The sequence below is a fragment of the Anopheles coustani genome, chromosome 3, assembly GCF_943734705.1.
Source record: "Anopheles coustani chromosome 3, idAnoCousDA_361_x.2, whole genome shotgun sequence".
Lineage (NCBI taxonomy): Eukaryota > Metazoa > Arthropoda > Insecta > Diptera > Culicidae > Anopheles > Anopheles coustani.
The window spans coordinates 76,320,552-76,341,462 of NC_071288.1; the positions used below are offsets into that span (position 1 = coordinate 76,320,552).

A 20,911-nucleotide genomic window follows, 5' to 3' on the forward strand; every position below is an offset into this window, starting at 1 on the left:
CTGTCTTTCCGCAAGCCTACAGCATTCCCGGAACCGAATATTGACCTTTAACGTATACAATTCTTTTCGTTAACTCTTTCACTACGTAAGAAAAATGAAAACGAAATCAAAATCGATTGTTTTAGTGAGATTCGACACAAAATGTGCGCGAAGACCCGAAAAGCGGACACGCAAGTAAAATCGGACAGCTAGGTTTCTTTGCCGTTTGGCGCTCTGCAAGTGACTTTAGGTCGTTCTAGTACCACAAATATTAGTTGGCCACTATTGTTCTTTGTAGTTGCAAGGTAGACAACAAAATGAAGAAACAAAAATACTCAAATTTTACACAGAAGCAACAAACTTAAACTTGTTAGTATCAGATGGGCTTATGCCCAGATTATGATCAGTAAGATGATCCAAACATGAAGGGAAACTACTTACGGGGAAACCAGAATAGGATTGGATAGTCTTGTGAAATAAAAGTTTGTTAATTTCATTACTGAAGCCCTCAGTTTAACGAGATCAATGAAGCATAACCCAGTAACCCACTTGGAAACGTGGGAAGAAGAGTTCTTAAAGTAAGAAAACAATGATTAAATGAAGAAAATTCATCATATATATTAACACAGTCAAAGGTATTAACCATTAGCATTCATATCAGTTAAAAAAATCTTGAAGTTTGGACATGATTGATCAATCATATGGTATCGTAACTCCGTCGAAGTTCCTGGGAGCTGTATGTCATACACGGCATCATGAACAAGGTGTATTACATCAATATTTTCAAAATTAAGTCAAAACCTAGCACCTAATAACTAACATTTGAAGTAATATTTTGTATTCTATCAAGATTATAATCCAAAACACACATTGCTGGATACTAGATTAGGGTATTATCCAACTGCCCAAACTGCTCACTACCGCCATCCAATAACAATACACTTGTGGGTAACAAAGCACTTGTAGGAACTTATGGTGGTGGTTGTACGACTACAAACCAATTTAAAACTTCTTGTGATAATTGAAAGACGTAAACTAAAGAGTTTATGTAAAGAAAATTACAAAATATAAGTTGGAAGCACGCCAAAACGGCTACAAGTTTTTTTTAGCTACAAGTGAAAACTTGAGAAAATGCTGAATTTCAAACACCTGTTTTGATTATTTGCATTGCATAAAGTGAATTGTGTTAGAAACTTATGAAAAAAAATCTTTTTTAGCTAAATTTTAACTAAAACATTACAAATAATCCACAGTGAAATAGTAACAATCTTTGTTTGCATTCTCGTCAGCTTATCGTTATTTTTTATGGGTTTTTTGTATGATAATTTGGGTACCTATAAATCAAGTACAAAGAACAATAGTGGCCAACTAATAAATGTGCAGGTACAACGACATGCGACCACTTGAAGTGCACCAAACGGCAAAGAATCCTAGCTGTCCGATTTTACTTGCGTGTCCGCTTTTCGGGTCTTCGCGCATATTTTGAGCCGTATCTCAGTAAAACAATCGATTTTGATTTCGTTTTCAATTTACTTACATAGTGAAAGAGTTAATGAATAGAAATGTATACGTTAAAGGTCAATATTCGGTTCCGGGAATGCTGTAGGCTTGCGGAAAGACAGCAGACCTTCTCATTTTTCAAGCGTCCGATTTTACTTGCAGCAGACTGTAGGTTGTTAGGTTTGACCTAAGGGAATTGTTGAAGCGGTTGTAATTGAGGAGGAGTGTTGAGTTTTGCGATTACAACTTCAACTATCGAGTAGGCTATAGTCATGTAGTAGACTATGATGAATGTGAAGCAAGATATTATTCTGTGTCTGTCTGTTAGTCTCGTCGGATGTAATCTGTTCAGTACGTGTAATAAAAGCAGAGTAGCGCAGTGGAAACGAATCAAATAACCAACATTGTTTTCATTTCGAATTGACTTTTGAGAAGGGCTAGCGCGAAGTCGCGTTTTTCGCTGTTTCTACACTAGGCATCGTCTAGCGCGATTTGTGCGACACTTTTTTTATATGGAGTTCAGCCGCCTGTCGGGCGACGCCGCGTTTCGTGACGGACGTCGCGCTGTAGTCTGGACCTCGTGTAACAACCTTCGGCAATGCTAGACCAACGGGGAAGGTGGAATGTTACTCACGGTGTTTATATTTTGACATCTTAGATGGTTGTACCTTGATCATATTGTTGTGATTTTGGACGCCACGGAGGGCATTGTAAACAAGTGTATTTTGTTTTAGCCAAATGATGGATCGGAACAGCCTTTCAGGAACGCTTGTATCGAGTTTTTGTCGCATTTGTACAACTAACAACGATGTAGATTGGTCCATTTACGAAACATTGAATGAAGATGAAGGCACGACGAACCTGCATATGATGCTGGTTAAGCTCTACCCAACAGTGTTCAATGAGTCGCAGGTACTCTGTGATGAAGCCTTGAAATGGCCAACGAAAATATGCAAGGAATGTAAGGCAAAAGTGATAGAATCGTACAAGTTCTACGAGCGCTGTACAAAGAGTGCACGTAGCTTGAGAACGATAGCTTCGAAAGAACAACCTACTACTGATACCCTACAAGAGGAGAAAGATGACCATCCTGCAGTGATTAAAATGGAGTTTATAGAATGTGAAGAACCTATTGTACCGAAAGAAGAATGTGACTCGGATGACCACAGTTCAACCTACAAAAGATTTTACCGGAGTTCACCTACAGAGGATGTTTTCAGCGACACTGAGGATAGTCGACCTGCACCTACTTCTATTCAAAGCAGTTCTTCATCGGCCAACAAAATGGAACAGATACAAAGCACCAAACAGAACGCAAATTTAAAAGGTAAACATTGTTTATAATTGGTACGCTAAACCAAAAACGCTACTCAGTACATCACACATAGTAAATTGTTTCATCTTGAGAGGCATTACTAAAAAAAAATTTGCATTTTTATGCTAAGTCAGCATCCAATGCAACTTAGATAGTAAAGACGCGAGTTTGAGGGTAATACGATGATCATATAGAAATTAATTTATGCATTAGCGGTTGCATTTTGATTAATTTAAATGATGATTATGATAATTGCAGTAATCATTGCTGATGATTTATTGCAGTTATTTCGGTGGAAGATAAAGCTGGCTGTTCGACTGCGAAGGTTCGTAAGCGGGAAACCATATCAAACACCGATCGAGCGAAAATAATATTTGCATTCGAAAAAGGCGCTCCTGTGGCTCAGATAGCTCAAAAGTTTAAGCTACGTACCAAGTCCGTTTATGCACTCGTTGGCAGATATCGCAAGACCGGCGTCATTGAGGGAAAAAAGCGTGGAGGAGATCACCCGAAAAAGCTGAGTGAAATGCACGTTTCTTGGATACGCGCTTTGCGCGAGGAAAACAGTACCATATCTCTGTCTCAAATACGTAAAAAATTGATAGAAGAATTTGGTTTAGCAGTTTCTGAGTCAACCATCCGGAAAGAGTTCCCGAAAGTAAGGAGACCAATAACCGATGTTGATGTTTTCACTTCAGAGGAATACATTAAAAAATTTAATTTATAGTTGAGCAAGAAATACTAATAAACTGACTTATTTTCTTGTTTTGAAACATTATTTCAAACTATTAGTATGAATTAATTGGGGCTCCGCGACAGCCGACGGCGTGGGTTCGAATCCCAACCGAGACCGGACCCTCCCCTGTACGAGAGGACTGACTATCCACGTACTACAACAGGGAAACAAGTCTTGTAAGCCCTTAACGGGCAGGCATGACCAAGAGGTCGTTACGCCAAGAAGAAGAAGTATGAATTATCGTATTTAAATTACTAAGAATTTACGAAATCTTTCAACCGAATGAGGTGAACATAAAAACCCTTAGGGGTTCCTTAAAGAAGTCTGTAAATGGCTCATGTCAACAGGAGGTAGAAAGATACTATTATTTGTAACGAACAGTGCGGAAAAGAAGAAACTCAAACTGAAGTTGTTGCAGAGACATTGATAGGGAGATACGAGGATGGAACCAAATATTTTAAAATCAGAATCTTTGAGGTTTAGCCAATATGAGTAGTACAAAAGTGTTGGAACGTTAATTAATCATGGGTAATATTTATATATATTTTGGTTACTATGTCAATTCATTCCTTCTTTTAAACTCAGGGAAAGGACACGATATGCTGGAGGTCATCAATGTTCGTTACGCCAGTCCTCCGATTGAGTCGCAAATTGAACGAAATAAGCGACTAAGCAATAGACGTGCTGCCTTACGGCGATGGAGGCTTCGATTTGGTGATTATGAAGAACCAACATCATCATCCAAAATCATCGTTGAACCGGGAGTTTGTGCGAATGTTTCTTCAGTGCGCAACTATAGCCAGCGAGGTTTTTTACCCGCCTGTGGCGGTTCTCTTTCAAAGAAAATATAATTTGGAGCACGAAATAAGATCGAGCAGCTTGTATCAAGTTTAAACAGCGGTAAGGGACTAGCTAAGTTGGATTGGATTGTTGACTGGTTAAATGAAATAATGTTAAAATTGTGGTACGGTCATTAACCAAATGAAAAATATTAAGAAATTACTAGGGAATGAAAACACCACTTATTGCCCCGACCCTACTTCTTTGCCCTTCTAGAAAAAGGCACAAAATTGTTGTTGTGTCTTTAAGATATCTCAAACCTTCAGCACATAACCGGAACAACTAGTCAGTTACAATAAACAATTATTGCTCATACTCAGCACACCATTTTTAATCAAGAATAAAATTTAAATAATGATTATACTTTAATCAAGGATACAGAGTCAGGAACATTAATTTTGTAACATTTTGGTATTTTTCAGCATCCTTCACTGGAACTTTCTTGTCTGGAGGAGAAAATTCCAAGCTAAAACAATCGGATAAAAGTGGAAAATATAAGACAACGATAGTTTACAACCTAGAGAAAGAAATGACCATATCAGCCCAGAATATGAAAAGTGAAACAGGGAATATTCTTAGAACATATAGACAGAGTGGTATTGTGCCACACACTGGAGAACATCGTAAGATTAAAATGCCTCCAGCAACGATTGACCGCTTGAGGTCCTTAATAGGAGAAGATTGCACAATATCTATGCAGGCAGTTGCTAAGAAAATGCAGCAATACCATGGCATAAAAGTGAGCGTAAAATCTATTTCTCGCTACTTCGATGGGTTTCATTATTCGTTTAAGAAAGTACATGTACCACAAATTGTAAATGCGGTCCAATCGGATAATAATCTCACACATAAGGAGTATGCCATAAAACTTTCATCATTGAGGGATTGTGGGACAGAGATTATCTTTTTTCACGACGTCGATTTCATACTCAATACCCGGACTGGGGAGCGTGGACAAGTAGTTCGTCCGGCTCGCTCAAGACATATTTCCATATTATGTGCCATTAGCAGTGCAGGAGTTGTGCAGTACCTGGCATCGCAGAGGGCATTTGATTTCCCTAAAGTCAACACATTTATTCATGAGTTGAAAAAGAAACTGATAAGCAAACCCGATCAGCGAACGGTTGTGATCATAGACCCGGAACATTTCCATCAACACGAGGAGATTAAACAGCTTGTAATAGAAGAAAAAATCCAATTGTTATACTTACCTCCACATTCGCCATGTTTAAATCCTTTAGAATCAATGTCCTGTCGTTGGAAGGATTTCACAAACCGCACAAATCCTCCAAATGTTCAACAAGTCGTTGAGGCAATAGATAAAATTCCAAATTTGATCACTCCGAAGGACTGTGAGAAAGAATTCGGGCTCATGTGGTCTAACCTTTCCAAATATCTGGTAGAAGATGATATTAATGAACTACCATAAAAGATCATAAGATTGATGACAGCAAGAATAATCCATAAACTTAAAATATAAAGTAAATTGAACTACAAATTTGACTTCCTGTTCATTGAAATCATTTGAAAATAACGGTCGACCACTACATGATAACCGTATGCAACATAACTCAACATTAACCTTGTTTTGAGTAACCAAGTGTTGCATATACCAAAATAAATATTTAAGGATCTTGTGCTGCGCTTTCGAAATGTCAAACAAGCATATTCGATTTGATGTTGTGCCCGGTATCAGGCAGAAACAGCAAACAACTGTGCTTCAAGTGTTTCTACGGGTCACAATGGACCACACGCTAATTTTGAGTCCAAATGTATCGAAGTTTTGTCGAATCTGCACATCAAGCAACGGAGTAGTTTGTCCCATTTACGAACTTTCCACCGAGGCCAAAGGTATGACGATGCTTCATACAATGCTGGCAAAACTCTTCCCAACGGTGTTCAATGAGTCGCAAATGTTAAGTGATAAAGCTATGAACTGGCCATCGAAAATATGTCAGGATTGCAAAGGCAAAGTTATAGAATCGTACAGGTTGTACGAGCTCTGTACGAAAAGCGTTCGTCAATTGACAATACTAACAGCAAATCAACAAACACAAGATGAAAACGATGATCCACTCGCACAGATCAAAATGGAGTTTGTAGAATGCGAGGAACTCACGGAGCTGAAGAAAGAATATGACCCGGACGACCAGATCTCAGAATGCAGAGGATTCGGAAGTGTTTCGCCTACAGAGGATGTGTTCAAAAACGATGAAGAGAGCTGTTCTTCAACTGCAAACGAACCGCAGCTAAAACCAAGCATAAGCTTTTGTGAAGGTAAGCTATTTTTTGTTAATAATGTATTGAAAATGAATAATAGCTATTATTCTAAACATCCCAGTCGAATAGGAATCTGCGGTCGCTTTTTGCCTTGTATACCAGTTTTAATTATTTACACGTTAAGCGCTACAGCGCTCTTTCCCGTATGCCGGCGTTAGCCCGCTCGGACCGACAGAGTCGGTTTGGTAGGAACACATGTTCTTCGGGACCGACAGTGACAAAATCAGCATGATTTCTCGTCCAATTGACAATTGATACCAACAGAACGAGAAAGCATGATGATTTTGCCACCGGGGGCACACATGCTGAAGTCTGACTCCGTATTTTAGTTTCTCTGTTTTGGCTTGTTTTGTATCGTAAAGACATGATTGAAAGTGAAAGCACTGCTTTCTCGCCGTCGACGGTTTGCTACGAATCGCCCGCCGAACGTAAACCGTCCAATCTGCGCATAGCGCTTTACGTGTTACACGGGGTCCACACGGGGTCCTACTGTGGGGCAAAATATCGTCGATGTTTGTTTTAGGTTGTTTTCTCAATGAATTTCAAATTTTGAAACGCCAAACTCACTCAGGGTGCATAAAATACGTAGCTAAACAAGTATCATGCATTACTACCTCAAAATTCGATAACAAAATTTAGCCTAGTTCGCGTCCCAATGTGATACATATTTCCACATACTCCCCTACCTCTGTCGCCGCCGTTTCCAAATCATTTCTGCGGCTATTTTCGTTGTTTCATTGTTTCATGCTGTCCATCATGTGTGGTATAGTTTACTTACTAGTAACTTAACATGTAAAAGTATATTAACCCGCATTCAACCCCCACTGCGTGATTATTTTAAACCGTTATGTTCTTTTAAGCGAACCGTAAGCGATCAAATATTCGAAAAGAATGCATGTGTCGCGCTTCAATAAGAGTGAAGGAGATAGCACATTCGAGGCAAACTCTTTTTGCACACAGCAGAAAGCATTGAATGAAAATCCAAAACACGCATACAATGCATATGCCTTCCGCTTTACGCACACCATCAACCAGTTTTTATACAACCGGCAATAAGTAAGAAAGAGTCAGGGCATAGCATCAATAGCAGCTATCTCGATCTTGTCCACAGTGGAGGGTCGTGGAGATGGGATTCTCCCTACCCCTTGCCTGTAAAATGAACTGATTCGAGCAAAACCGTTCGCAGGGTACCTTTTGTATCGGACAGCGTCAAAAAGTTTGTCGTTTCCGCCCTCCCAATTGTAATACCCTCAATTGTTACTATGACCAACCTCCGCCGTGCCGATTTTAGGGATAGTCTACAAAAGTGAAAGAAGAAAAGAGAAGTTATTCGGTAGGTAGGGTAAACTGGGGCAACGTGCCGCCCTTAACCGAAAAACAATTTTCTCTTCTCTTCCATTAATTAAAAATATTCCATTTCAACTCTGACTTACAGCGTTTTACGATGGAACTCTTTTGCCATCACATGTTCGGTTTCGTTGTCAACTCTGTAGCGGGCTTACTTTCCGACACAGCCAAATTATCTTCTTCTTCTTCTTCGATTATGCGAGCCAGATTATATCCTCCTGTGTCAGGTCACCGCTTCACATTCAGAGGCATACTTGCTCTTTGAAGCTTTGACAGTAGAGTCATATTGCTTAATTGTGTGTACATATTCGTTATTTGCTCTTTCTAGTAGATTTTCTTTTTTGCTAGCCAGCTAGCCAAAATACGGTTTGATAAGAAGTTTACAGTTTATAAACATGTACACTAATGAAGATTTCTTTTTATGGCTTTCATGTTTTAGCCATGTCAAGCAGTAGCGAAGAAGAAACACCTCCCGTCGTCCGCCGACAACTCGTCACTACCAGTAACGAAGATAGAAAGAGGGTGATTTCCGCATACAACAATGGAATGAGAATGGCAGATATTGCAGTTACGTTGAATATCAAACACCCTACGGTGTATTCTATCTTACGCAAAGTAAGAGCCGCAGGAAAGGAGGAAGCTGCGAAACGTGGTGGCAACAAACAGAAAAAGCTTTCTAGTGATGCAGTAGAGCTCATAAAACTCTTGATAGATGAGGATTGCACACTCTCCCTGAAAGCAATTGCCAAAAAAGTGGAGGAAGTTCATGGAGTTAAGGTTTCTTTAACAACCATATCGCGTACAATTGCGGGATTCAACTATTCGTTTAAACGGTTGCAAATAATACCGGAACGACGAAATTCAGGATGTAGGATTGCTGCGCGTAAAGAGTATGCTCAATACTCGCTTGGGGGATACTGCAATTGTTTTCATCGACGAAGTGGGATTCAACGTATCGATGAGAACCTCAGCGGGCCGATCACGGGTTGGTAAACCAGCCGTAGCAGTTGTTCCTCAGCTCAGAACCAGGAACATATGAGTTGTTTGTGCCATGTCCCGAGCAGGCATTGTTCACTATGTTCGAAACGACAGTATCATTCAGCGGGTAAAATTGGTTGAATTCATTAGGGAACTAAAACAGAAGATGGAATCACGTGGCATGGCCCGGTTTTTGATCGTCATGGATAATGTCGTGTTCCATAAATGCCAGGAAGTGAAGGAATTGATCACGGAAATCGGTTGTGAATTGTTGTACCTTCCGCCTTACTCTCCTTTTCTCAACCCCATTGAAAATCTTTTTAGTAAATGGAAAAATTTTACTAAACGGACTAATTCAAAGAATGAGACCGAGCTATTTCAAGCAATTGACAATGGGGCTAATCTAGTAACACCGGAGGATTGCGAAGGTTGCATTAGGGACATGTGGGAATATTTGAACCGTTGCTTAGCAGAAGAGGCTATAACTGACTAAAAAGTGTACCAAATATCAATTATTTATGGGTATTAGTGCATAGGTATGGACTGTAACACAATCTGTTAGGTTTTTTATCACGTTGAAAGGCCCGAGCTGTGAATTTACAAATATATGAATTATGAATTCTAACACAAATACATCGAACTTTTGTTCTTTTGGGCAATGATAAAATCTTCCAAAATGTATTGCATTTCTTTCAAACAGTTTTATTTTTCTGGATTTTATTAAAAAAAACAAAGGAAATTTGTTCAGGATGAACCCACCTGCATAGTAATCACTTTGGCTAAATCCAAATTTTGACAGTCCAGCGACTTTGCCATGCCAGCATTGGGGACCAGTGTGATAACGCAGTGAAAGTAAGCCCGCTACAGAGTTGACATCGAAACCGAACATGAGATCAATGGCAAAAGCGTTGAGTTCCATCTTAAAACGCTTTAATATTGTTTTGATCGTGCATCATGCCCCATTGTTTAGATTTTGAATGCTAGAGCGTCTTGTCCCACCTGGGCCGGTGCATCTTGCCGCAATATGAGAACCGGTCGTTTTTTGTTTTTTATTTAACATTTTGTACTATTAAATGATTTTCTCTTCGGTATTCGTTAAATAAAAAGAATAAAATTCGTCTTGTTGTCTTTATGAGCTGGTAATGTTGTGCCGTTAAATTCACATCGGATGTAGTAGATACGTTACTCAACACGTTACATTAATTAATTTATGTTTAAAAAGGGCTTAATTCAGCTAAAAACAAGCCGGAGCATCTTACCCCACCGGGGCATCTTGTCCCACTTTCCCCTACTTGCATGAACTGGGACTTGATCTGCTGGTGTGTAAATCATAGCTACTATGCATCAGTCGACCTGCTTTTCCTCTTATATGTTACAATCGAACAAAATGATACTAAACTGCTTCGCTTGGTTTTAGGATTGGACCACAACTATTCGGCACTAACACGGATACGAGTTCCTGTACGTCAACCACCTGCGCTTGCCACCGTACCTACATCATCCGATCAAGTTTCTCAATTACCTACTTTACCCCAGCTACCCATTCCTGTTCCTAATACTACCATCATTTATAGTATACCTGAACGACTATCCAAACAAGTTACGAAATCCTCTGTTCTTCCCTCTTTACCATACCGATCGGTTAAACCTAGTCCTGCTCTTGTTGATCGCCCGGTTGCTTTTGATACTACTCCGGCTTCTACATCATGTGCACCCACTTCTGCTCACATTCCTGTATCTAAATTTCCATTTCAGTCGTATGAGGAACGAATAGAGAAGTATATGCAAGTCCTTACAAAAATTGCGAGAAACCTGCAAGGATCTGTAAACCATATATTTAAGACGTTATGCCAAAGAGAAGGCACCGTTACGCGCGAATTCGAATTTGAAAAGGTGTCAAGTAAGGAGGAATTAGAATCGTTCAATTCCAAATTAGAAAATGACCCAATTTTCATGGCAAAAATGCTAAGCCACATTATTTACGCCATATATACCGTTTCTAGCATAGACGATCGGCTGAGTACTATATTAAACTTGCTATTCGATAAACAGTTTTTGCGACAATGCAGCTGGACAGGACGAGGTTTCCCGAATCCAAAGATCTGTTTATCAGATCAAGAACATATCTTGAGTTTATGTAAATTCGCGGGAGGAAACAATTTTATGGAACTTACCGATGAATATGTAAAATCATTCTTCTTAAAAAAACTCTATCATTCATCGCATCCACAGAACACTTCAAATTGTGTTCCTAAGAAACGTCCTTGTCCTGATTAAAAATATAAGAAACAACACTGGTTAGTGTAAAACAGAGATGCTTAGGAAGTTTGTGAATTAGTATGTATAGCAAAAGGATTGTCAGTATAGAGTTATGTAGTAAGAATCTTATTTGTTCGTATATAGGTTTTGCATACGGTTGGTTACACTATTAGGTAGCTTATAATTGAGTATTCGATATTACATGGATTACTTTACATTTTTACAATATTGAGGTAACTAGTTGGATAACTATATTTTTTTGTTTGAGTTCTAATAAATATTTTGAAATGTTTACATAATAAAATAGAAAGGACCGTTTTTGCTTGACGAATTTATACATTGAATAATACTTAATTTTCCTGTATACTAGCACAATTTGGGGATCCACGACAGCCGAGCGGAAGCGCATGCCGGTTAGAAAATCGGCCCATGAGCACCGGGGCTCACCACCTAAACGGCGAGGGTTCGATTCCCAACCGAAATCGGACCCTCCCCTGTACGAGAGGACTGACGTACACATATGGTAAAAATCTCGTAAGCCCTTAACGGGCAGGCATGACCAACAAGGTCGTTTCGCCAAGAAGAAAAAGAATTAGAAGCTCAATTTAGTAACTGAAAACTGACTCCCTGACGAAAGTTGTCATGTAACGAGACTGCTACCGTTTGAATTGAATGTGTGAATTGTAATACTGGAAAGGATGTACAACATGAACTCGCTCGTGCACTACTTGCATGAGTTTATGAAAATTTGGCTACGCAATCAACCTAGGGGTGTATGATGGGGGTCCATGGGCCCCCCTATTTAACAAATTAAAACAAATTCCCTTTTTCGCTAGACCTAGCGCAATCCGCTCGCTGCGATCGCTGCGGGCCTGTCGCCGTTTCATAATAATTTTTTCACTCCAACTCATTGGTTTATGCTGTCCTTCTTTGCTTGTTTAACCGATCACCCAAGGAGAACCTTGCTGCAATTTCCTACCAAAGGTATACATGCCTACCAAAAAGAACCTTTCCAAGTGTATTTTTGGTAGGGATGGATTCCTCATAACCTACCAATAATTTTTCTTTGGGAGGCGCCGCAGTGGAAAGAGGTACTGGCTGTCAAACCTTTGTTTGTTTACTGTTTACTGTTTACTGTGCAAGTCTGGCCAACTGGGGCATATGGCCTTAGTTGCCGGTCCTTAATCCACAGAGGTCTACATCACCAGAGTAGCTGGCGAAGGCCCAGGAAGCTGGATTCAACAGCCGTACTGGTGTAAATCCTCGCAGACGAAGAAGAAGAAGAAGAAGAAGTCTGGCCAACTAGCAAGCATTCGACCGTGTTTTTACCAGCGTATTCGTTGTTTCATTAGTTGTTAGATTTTTCTTATAGCACGTTGTTACCGGGTGTAACATAGTATCGGTGGCCAGTGTTCGATAGCAGCGCTTGGATCGACCGACTCGGGGTGGTTAATCGGGACCAGGTTAACTCGCACCAGACAGTAAGTACGTGTGTAAGAACCCACAGCAGAGTTCTTACTGATGATGATTTTTCCGCGCTTTTCACACATTTCAGTGTCTCCACAAGGAGGAAGAAGCGGCTTCAAGTGAACATCAACGCGTTCTTCGTATTTTCACTGGCCATGACAAAGTGGTGCTGCACATCGTACATCGAAGGAGCCTGCTACGATCCATGGTCGCTGTTTGCCAGCACGTTTGCCTAAAACAATCAACAGACAGGTCGGATCAAAGCTGTTTTTCGCTCCGCCATTGTTGTGACAGTTGGTTAAAACAGTGTTTACAAAAATTTTCAGCATACTTGTGGGAGAACTCCGCCAAAATCTTCGCGAAATAGCTAGTTGGTAATTTTAGATCACAGTATCCATGGTTTTGTGGAAGAAACTGCTCTTCTGTATGAAATCATGGGATATGAATCCTTTTGCTCGCCGAGATTGCCGAAATTTTGCCGAGATTGCCGAAAAGTGTTTTGGTCTGCCTTATACTCAGTCTTCCTCCAGAACATATTTCGAACGCCTCAACTCTTTGTTCTGTTGATGAAACATACCAAATTTGCAGTTTTACTCCACTTTCTTCGCTGTTTGTGAGTAATAGACAAAATTTTAACCAACTGTAAAAAAATTTCCCACGGTTTTCGGCTCGTTTCATGGTATGCTGCGACCTGTCTGTTAATTGTCTTTGGTTCAAACCATTACAGCTTCTAACGGAAACGGTTCAAACGGTTCAAATATTCAAACTGAATTGATGTGCCACCTATTGCATAACTTTCAGGCACAAACGTTGAAAAAACGGCGACGATGTGGGACTAGGGTGCCTCATTTGGGATTTTACCGAAATAGTTAATTGGAAATTTTGGATCAGAGTACCCATGATTTCGCGGATAGAAATTTTTCTTTTGTGTGAAATCACTGGATATGGATCCTGTTGGTCGCCATGATTGGTGAAATTAAGTGTGATGGTCTTCCTCACGCGCGGGATGCTCCAGAAAATATTCCGAGAGCCTCAATTGCCGCTCTGTTGACGAAACATACCAAATTTGCAGGTGTGCCCTGGCTGCTCGTAAGAGGTAAACAAAATGTCAACCATTTATCAAAAAATTTTACACGGCTTTTTGCTCGTTACATGGTATGCCGCGATTTCTTTTCCATTGATCTTGCAAAAAACGCAAACGCATGCGTATGCGTAAAGCTCAGACCAGGGGTTAAGAAAGAGTTCGTGTTTATCTTGGGTAAAACTGTCCGCCTAGCCGTGTTTGTCAAAATTAAAATTCAATATGGCTACCATGATGGAGCCATGAATTCGCCTGTTTATTGAGATATCTTGAGTCGTGAGGTTATGGTTGTTATTGTTGTTTTCATCAGTGAGGTACGCACCAAGCAGTTCAAGTTTCCCAAGTAAGAAAAAAATTAATCCCACCAACCCATCTCGATTTTGTTCAGCTTCATTCTGTACGAACAACTCAAGCAATGTAAAAACCCGCAACATTTATGTTAATTTCCATCAGTTCCCGATTGAGGAAGAATTAAAACGCAAATGGGTTCAGTTCTGTAGGCAAAGCGAAAATTGGGCCCCTGTTATAAGTAGTGCTGTATAATGATTCTATAATATGTATAATGATTCTATTACAATTTATTTTTAGCAATTCCTTCAATTACGAGATCCAAACCATTTCCCAAAAATGATTTTAAGGGCCGTTTCCACACAGCGAGTATGGGTCGGATTTCTAGTAGTGAGTTTTTGACAGATGTCAAAAACGCGCACCGTATATGGGTGAGTATGCTTCCGTGTGGACGAAGCCAGGTGAGTATGGGCGAGAATGGTATGGGGTCTATGTTGACAGATGGCGCACCAGCTGATGAAGCCGACAAAGAATGCTACAGTGTGGGTGATTTGTTAAGCGCATGTTACTAACATCCATTGCTGAATGAATTTACCAATTTGTTCTTTAGCTTCTTAAATAAACTTTATTTCGCCAATTTAACATTTGTGTTTGATTTATAAGAAAGAAAACGATGAAAAACCTTTCGGTTGTGGACGTTAAATACACATAAAAAGCTCTAGTACAGCTTAGAACCTAAAATTTAGCATGTGCTAAAATACTGGTCAATAGTGTAGATATGCTTAGGAATCACAGAAAGCCTTGTCGGCCTTGATGCGTCGGTTTAAAAAGTTTGTTCAAGTTTTGCAATCGTCAGTGTACCAGTGGCAATGTATTCAAACATCAGACAACAACTGGCACTAGCCATGAGCAATTTAGCCCGCCTCCAAGTATTGCGGAGAATGCGTCGAGAACGCAATCGGCTTGAAAATCAGCGCTGCCGTCATCGCATGTGGATGAACGACATATTTTTATGCCGGCAGAATGATGACCAATTCCTTACAACTATTTTGGAAAACAGAATAGAGGAAACGGTGCTTCAATTCGTGCGCATGTCGAAAGTGGACTTCGACTATATCCTGTCGCTAGTTAGCCCACGGATAGTTCGACAAACTACCAACATGCGCGAACCAATCGATATAATTTTTGAGTTAAATACTACTTTCTCTTGACAAAATAATAATAACAAGTTATATAAAACGTAAGACAAACATTTTTCGGTCGTACTAAATATATCTAGTACTTTGTTTTATTCTTTATTCTAGTTTGACGATACATATTTTAATAACAATACTTGTAAAATTTATCTCGTTAAGCACTACTTTCAGTCGCAACACATAAATTGTTTAATATAGAACGACTTAACATCATTTGTTTAGCAGATTTGAAAAAAAAGCTTTTGTAAACTTCGGTGGATATTTCTCTGACACATTAGGACGTATGACCGAAAAGACAACATGCCACCCTATGTTGAAGTATTCAACCTCGTTTACACCATGCTTTTGTATGTCATTGCCTCTGCTGCCAGGTTTGTGTCATTGACAGTCGTCAGCCATATCAGCCATACTCCCGGCGATGCCGGGAATGGTGAGTATGGTAGTGAGTATGAAAATGGGTGCCTGGTGAGTATGAAGAGTGTCGAAGCACCCGTCACTCATCATACTCACTACCATACTCACTACCATACTCGCATCGTGGAAGGAGCCCTTTATGGAGATGGAAGTGGAAAAGTCAGGCAAGCTATCTCACATTCGTTACAACTCGACCTCTAATAACAGCACCAGAATGTCGAGGTTTTGTCGGATCTGTGCAACCACTAATCACGTCGAGTGCTCCATTTACGAATCTTTGAGTGAGGGTGAAGGCAAGACGAGCCTGCATATGATGCTGGGTAAGCTGTTCCCAACAGTCTTCAATGAGTCACAAACATTATCTGACAAAGCTATGAACTGGTCATCGAAATTATGCCAGGAATGCAAAGGCAAAGTAATAGAATCGTACAGGTTGTACGATCTCTGTATACATAGTGCACAACGTATGATAAACGTAGCTGCGGAAGAACAATCTGGTACAGGAACTTCAGAAGAAGAACAAGATGCTTGCACAGGAACTTCAGAAGAAGAACAAGAGATCAAAATGGAGTTCATAGAATGTGAGGAAACCGAGGCCTTGAAAGTGGAATATGACTCGGATGAATCGAGTCCAAAATACAAAGATTTCGAAAGCCCGCATCCTACAGAAGATGTGTTTAATGACATACGGTATAGTCCAACTACAACTGATAGTAGCTTGCTGGCAAAACCCAGAACGGCAAATCCAAGTGTTTCTTCTAGCAGTAAATCCAATACGATCAAAACGATAACAAGCAACGATGACCGAGAGCGAATAGTTAGAGCTTATGAGCGAGGAATGAACATGAAAGAGATTTCGGAACTGCTGCAGGTGAAGCATTCTACAGTGCACGGAATAATAAAGAAGTACAGAGAAACGGGAGTTATTGCAGCAACCGTGCGTGCTCCACCAAACACTAAGAAATTAAATGGGCAGGTAATTGCAAGTATTAAAGAGTGGATTGATCAGGATTGCTCTCAAACGTTTAAGCAACTGACAATAAGGATTCGCGAACAGTATAACATCTTAGTAAGTACTACGACGGTAGCTCGAGTTATTAAAGGATTTCATTATTCATTTAAGAAGGTGCATAAAGTTGCCCTGCCTGCTGTACATCCTGGATTGATAGCTGATAGGAAAGAATACGCAGAAAGATTTCTGCAACTGCCAGATCAATACGCTGATGATGCGATTGTATTTATTGACGAAAAGAGTTTTCAAGCCATCTTCAGAGTATCGTATGGGCGCAAATCTGATGGGGAACGAGCAGTAAATAGCAGTAGCAGTCATCCGGTGGGTTCGCGCAATTTTTCTATTTTATGCGCGATGACAAGAAACGGAATTATTCACTACGAGCATCGAACCGCAGCGAAAAATGTACCAAGCTTCATAGAGTTCCTTCGGGAACTGTTTGTAAAAATTACAGATATCGGATCATGTATCCTTATAATGGATGATATTCCATATCATCAAAGCGGAGAAGTAAGAACAGTAATAGAGGAAGAAGGCCACCCGTTTATGCTGCTTCCTTCAAATACTCCCTTTTTTAATCCGATAGAGATTATGTTTAGCAATTGGAAATCGATTGTTAAGAGAGCAGAGCCAACAAATGAGAAACAGTTGATGAATGCAATTGCTGAAGCATCAAACCTAGTTACTAGACAAGATACCGAGGGATTCGTGCACCAAATGTGGACGAATATACGTCGCTGCACGAACGGCGAAGGAATGTTTTAATAATAATACTATAAATAATGAATAAATAGAACTATAATATAATCAATAACGTGCAGACAACATAATATAAATAATAAAATTAAAACAATGTAAATGAAATCGAAGCTAGTGGACTCCACGGTCATCACCGTGATCACCAAATTATTTGTTCAATAAATAAAATTTGCTTTCAACGGTCCATCTTACCCGCTAATACCCTTATTAGACGAGGGCTTTTACTGTCATCTTTGCCCAGTATTTTTCTGTCAAAATTGGCTTTTGACATAAAAATACTGTCCGCTCGTGTAATAACGCAAAGTTCCACAAAATGTGCTTTGCATTTAATTGATCATTATCATGTTTGAATTTAGCATATTTTTCAACCTAGAGTAACGAACAAAATCTGTTGCTAACAACAGGGCAAAAAGTAAACAAATCGCCACTTTGACATAAAAATACTACCCGGTTGACGAAAAATGTCAGCTCATCCTGGTTTTGGGTCCCCGCATCCAAAACTCTGTACTTCTCCCCCTCTCAACTCTATGATTAGAAATGAGAATGTGTGCGTTGCTCGTTTTCTTACCGCGTGACTACATTAGGCGTACCACTAAAAACTTGGTACGGTCGAGCTCCAGCGTACCATACCAAATGCAACCCATCACTTCTGGGTTGGCTCCCGCTAGGCAATTTCGAGCAAATCGTCCTCAAAAACGTCCTCCATGACACAAACATTGAGCAGTTTTATATGGTGAGGAGGACAAGGAGGACGATTGCTCGAAAAACGTCCTCCTTTTGTTTCATCCCCATACAAAAATGGAGGACGTTTGTTCGCGCGGAGGACGTTTTGAGAACGATATTTCGAGCTGCCTAGCGGGCTGGTTTGACACTTGGAGCGTACCAGTTTTTTGGTATGGTACGCCTAATGTAGTCACGCGGTTAGGGAGAGAGAGGGTGCGAATGCTTCCTATGCATATTCTATCTTTGCAACCATGCAACGCCAAACTATCCCCAATATGCTTACTGTGTCGTTATTCGCGTATACGCATGTACTTACGTACGAAACCTATTTGAGATATGTGAGTGTGTTTCTTGTTGGACAAACCACAGCATCATGTATTTGCGCATTCTGGTCATAGCAATCTCAGAGTGCAGGCGCTAGTGCATTGAGCAGCGAGTGTTATTATTGTGCCATTAATACTGTTGAGCTAAGAAAAAACTAATAAACTTATGAAAATGATGGAAATCTAGGTAATTCAAATCAGTAACATTTTAACTTTTTTTACTTTTAGGAATGAAAAGCAAAGCTGAAGAATGCGTCGAATGATGCATGAGCTGGATCGCATATTCTAATAAGAATTGGATCTTTCTGAGACGGCAAGTCCACTGCAGAGGCTGGATCTCTACACTGGTAAGTCAGAAAATAGTGTGATCGCAAATATCCGAATAATAAAGATCCGATGACTTAATTCTCAAAAAGCAAATGTTTTAATTTCACCGCAACATTCTGCGGGTAGAAGAAAATATCACATTCATAGAATATACCATACACACACACCTACACGCGAGCTAGACTCACTCACACCACCAAGCAAACCAATGCAAATGTGTGCGGCAATACATGGGCGATCCGTCAAATTTTAACTTGCTGGGAGGTTGCTGGGATTCTTGCTGGAAGTACATGACAGCAGCATAAAATTTGAATTTCTGTCAGCCGGGTAGTCGAAAGAAAATCGGAATCGGTCGTGCTCGGTTCCGATTTTCTGACAGCAATATTGCTGTCACCAAATCAATATTGCTGTCAGGAAACACCACACCACAGGTGTGGGATCGAATCTCGAGTCTGGCACCCTCCGGTATTATGAACGGCTGACCACCGATCTATAATATACCGTCTTTCGGTCACACAAACTCTCTTCGGAGAGAGGCCTTGTCCCACTAGGGGATGTCGTGCCACTTAAAAAAAAAAAAAAAATATTGCTGTCAATGGCCACTTGACACTATCTTCCAAAATCGACGGACAGAAATATTCCTCGTCTAATAAGGGTATAAACGTTCTACTTGTTTGTATGGGGATGAAACAAATGTGGCACTTTTTTCGAGCAATCGTCCTTCTTCGTCCTACTTACCATACAAAACTGCTCGATGTTTGTGTCACGTAGGACGTTTTTCGTACGATTTGCTCGAAATCGCCTAGCGAGACTACATATAACTTTCACAGGAATTTCACCAGTTTCCTAGCAGAGTTTCCTATGTAGAGATGAACAGTCATAAGGTAGGTGCACAACTCCTTGATACCCTTATTACACGCTTTCCAGACTGCACCGTCGCGTAACGCGACGTCGCCTGACAGGCGCTGAACTCCGTGCAAAAAAAATCTAGCGCGATTCCCGCGACATCGCGCAAGGTTTTTTTTATATGGAGTTCAGCTCCTGTCAGGCGACGTCGCGCTATAGTGTGGACCCCGAGTTACTCGGGGGTCTTAGAGCCCCGCTACACGACCCGAAAACTCAAAAACTTTTCGGCGAGAAGAGGGGTTTACGTCAAAAACTTTTCAGCTCCGTGAGCTGAAAACTGCACCCGAGAAGTTTTTGGCAGCTAACCGAAAACTCAAATGCGTCAGAAGAAGAAGACGAAAAAGAAATAAATGTAAACATAACAAATCTCAAAAACAAAATAAACGAACATATGGTGATAAATTTACGTGTTTCTTTTGTAGTTACGGTAATATTTTGTCATTTTATAGCTATAATTTTTAATTTGAGATTTATTTCCCTGTGATGAAACTTTTTTTTAATTTCAGAGACTTTGACCTCCTCGGTCATTCGTCTCTGCCTGTGATGAAACTAAATTACATTTCCGTTGGATTTTAAGGTTACTAGACAGGTTTTTTTTTCGGCAATGTGGCACCCGGTGCAAATGCATAAGGGGATTATGTGATGGATGCTGGATAACAACAAAGGGCTTCCGAGATAAAGGGTTTGCTTGCTCTGCTACAATATTGTCAAGCAAACGGTTGCCATCTTCTTGCCGCCGGAAAAAAATTGGACGCATCCACCACCTACGCACAATACGCCTGTTGCGTTGCCTGTTGCGTTGTTGAGAGTTTTGGGTACTTAACTCGATGACCCTGGATAGGGTTGTTAGCCACTCTTCACTCATCAACAGATTATCCATATTTAACTTTTTGTGTTAACTGAAGATGATATCTTGTTTGCTTCGAAGGCAGCTTTTTGAGCTAACTGATAACAAAAACAAAAACAGCAGAGACTGACACATGCATAGACTGTCAGAAACTTTTCGCTTGCATTGACTGGCGACAGCATTGGTACCACAAAACGCGGCTACACGAACCGAGAAGATTTTGACGTAAACTTATACGGTTTTTGAGTTCTCGGTTGGAGTTTTCGGTTCGTGTAGCGGCCCGGTTAGACTTAGACGAGGAATGGTTCCGTAATATTTTTCCAGAAGTTTTCTG

The 20,911-nt window shown here is 40.3% G+C and overlaps 3 protein-coding genes across 7 annotated transcripts; all 3 read left to right on the plus strand.

Moving 5' to 3' along the window:
• Positions 1-2,179: 2,179 nt before the first annotated feature.
• Positions 2,180-5,864, plus strand: LOC131259539 (uncharacterized). 4 transcript variants are annotated; one of them, XM_058261050.1, is made up of 2 exons: positions 2,180-2,806; positions 4,793-5,864. In XM_058261050.1, the coding sequence occupies exons 1-2, from the start codon at positions 2,218-2,220 to the stop codon at positions 5,797-5,799; spliced, it is 1,596 nt and encodes a 531-aa protein (XP_058117033.1). In that variant the 5' UTR covers positions 2,180-2,217; the 3' UTR covers positions 5,800-5,864. The 4 variants fall into 4 exon arrangements, with proteins under 4 accessions (XP_058117033.1, XP_058117035.1, XP_058117034.1 ...); XM_058261052.1 differs by lacking the exon at positions 4,793-5,864 and adding an exon at positions 4,116-4,705; XM_058261051.1 differs by lacking the exon at positions 4,793-5,864 and adding an exon at positions 3,079-3,582.
• A 250-nt stretch (positions 5,865-6,114) lies between these two features.
• On the plus strand, positions 6,115-11,504 carry LOC131259547 (uncharacterized). The gene is made up of 2 exons (XM_058261062.1): positions 6,115-6,647; positions 10,393-11,504. Exons 1-2 carry the CDS (start codon positions 6,224-6,226, stop codon positions 11,250-11,252), a joined length of 1,284 nt encoding a protein of 427 aa, XP_058117045.1. The 5' UTR covers positions 6,115-6,223; the 3' UTR covers positions 11,253-11,504.
• A 4,318-nt stretch (positions 11,505-15,822) lies between these two features.
• LOC131259558 (uncharacterized) lies at positions 15,823-18,882 on the plus strand. Of its 2 annotated transcripts, none has more exons than XM_058261074.1 (2): positions 15,823-16,000; positions 18,726-18,882. In XM_058261074.1, exons 1-2 carry the CDS (start codon positions 15,826-15,828, stop codon positions 18,758-18,760), a joined length of 210 nt encoding a protein of 69 aa, XP_058117057.1. In that variant the 5' UTR covers positions 15,823-15,825; the 3' UTR covers positions 18,761-18,882. The 2 variants fall into 2 exon arrangements, with proteins under 2 accessions (XP_058117057.1, XP_058117056.1); XM_058261073.1 differs by lacking the exon at positions 18,726-18,882 and adding an exon at positions 16,446-17,493.
• The last annotated feature ends 2,029 nt before the right edge of the window (positions 18,883-20,911 follow it).

Coding starts and splice junctions, on each gene's coding strand:
- LOC131259547 (XM_058261062.1), top strand. CDS start 6,224: ATGACGATGCTTCATACAATGCTGGCAAAACTCTTCCCAACGGTGTTC. Junction 6,648..10,392: donor AAGCATAAGCTTTTGTGAAG/GTAAGCTATTTT, acceptor GCTTGGTTTTAG/GATTGGACCACAACTATTCG.
- LOC131259558 (XM_058261073.1), top strand. CDS start 16,519: ATGAACATGAAAGAGATTTCGGAACTGCTGCAGGTGAAGCATTCTACA.
- LOC131259539 (XM_058261050.1), top strand. CDS start 2,218: ATGATGGATCGGAACAGCCTTTCAGGAACGCTTGTATCGAGTTTTTGT. Junction 2,807..4,792: donor ACAGAACGCAAATTTAAAAG/GTAAACATTGTT, acceptor GGTATTTTTCAG/CATCCTTCACTGGAACTTTC.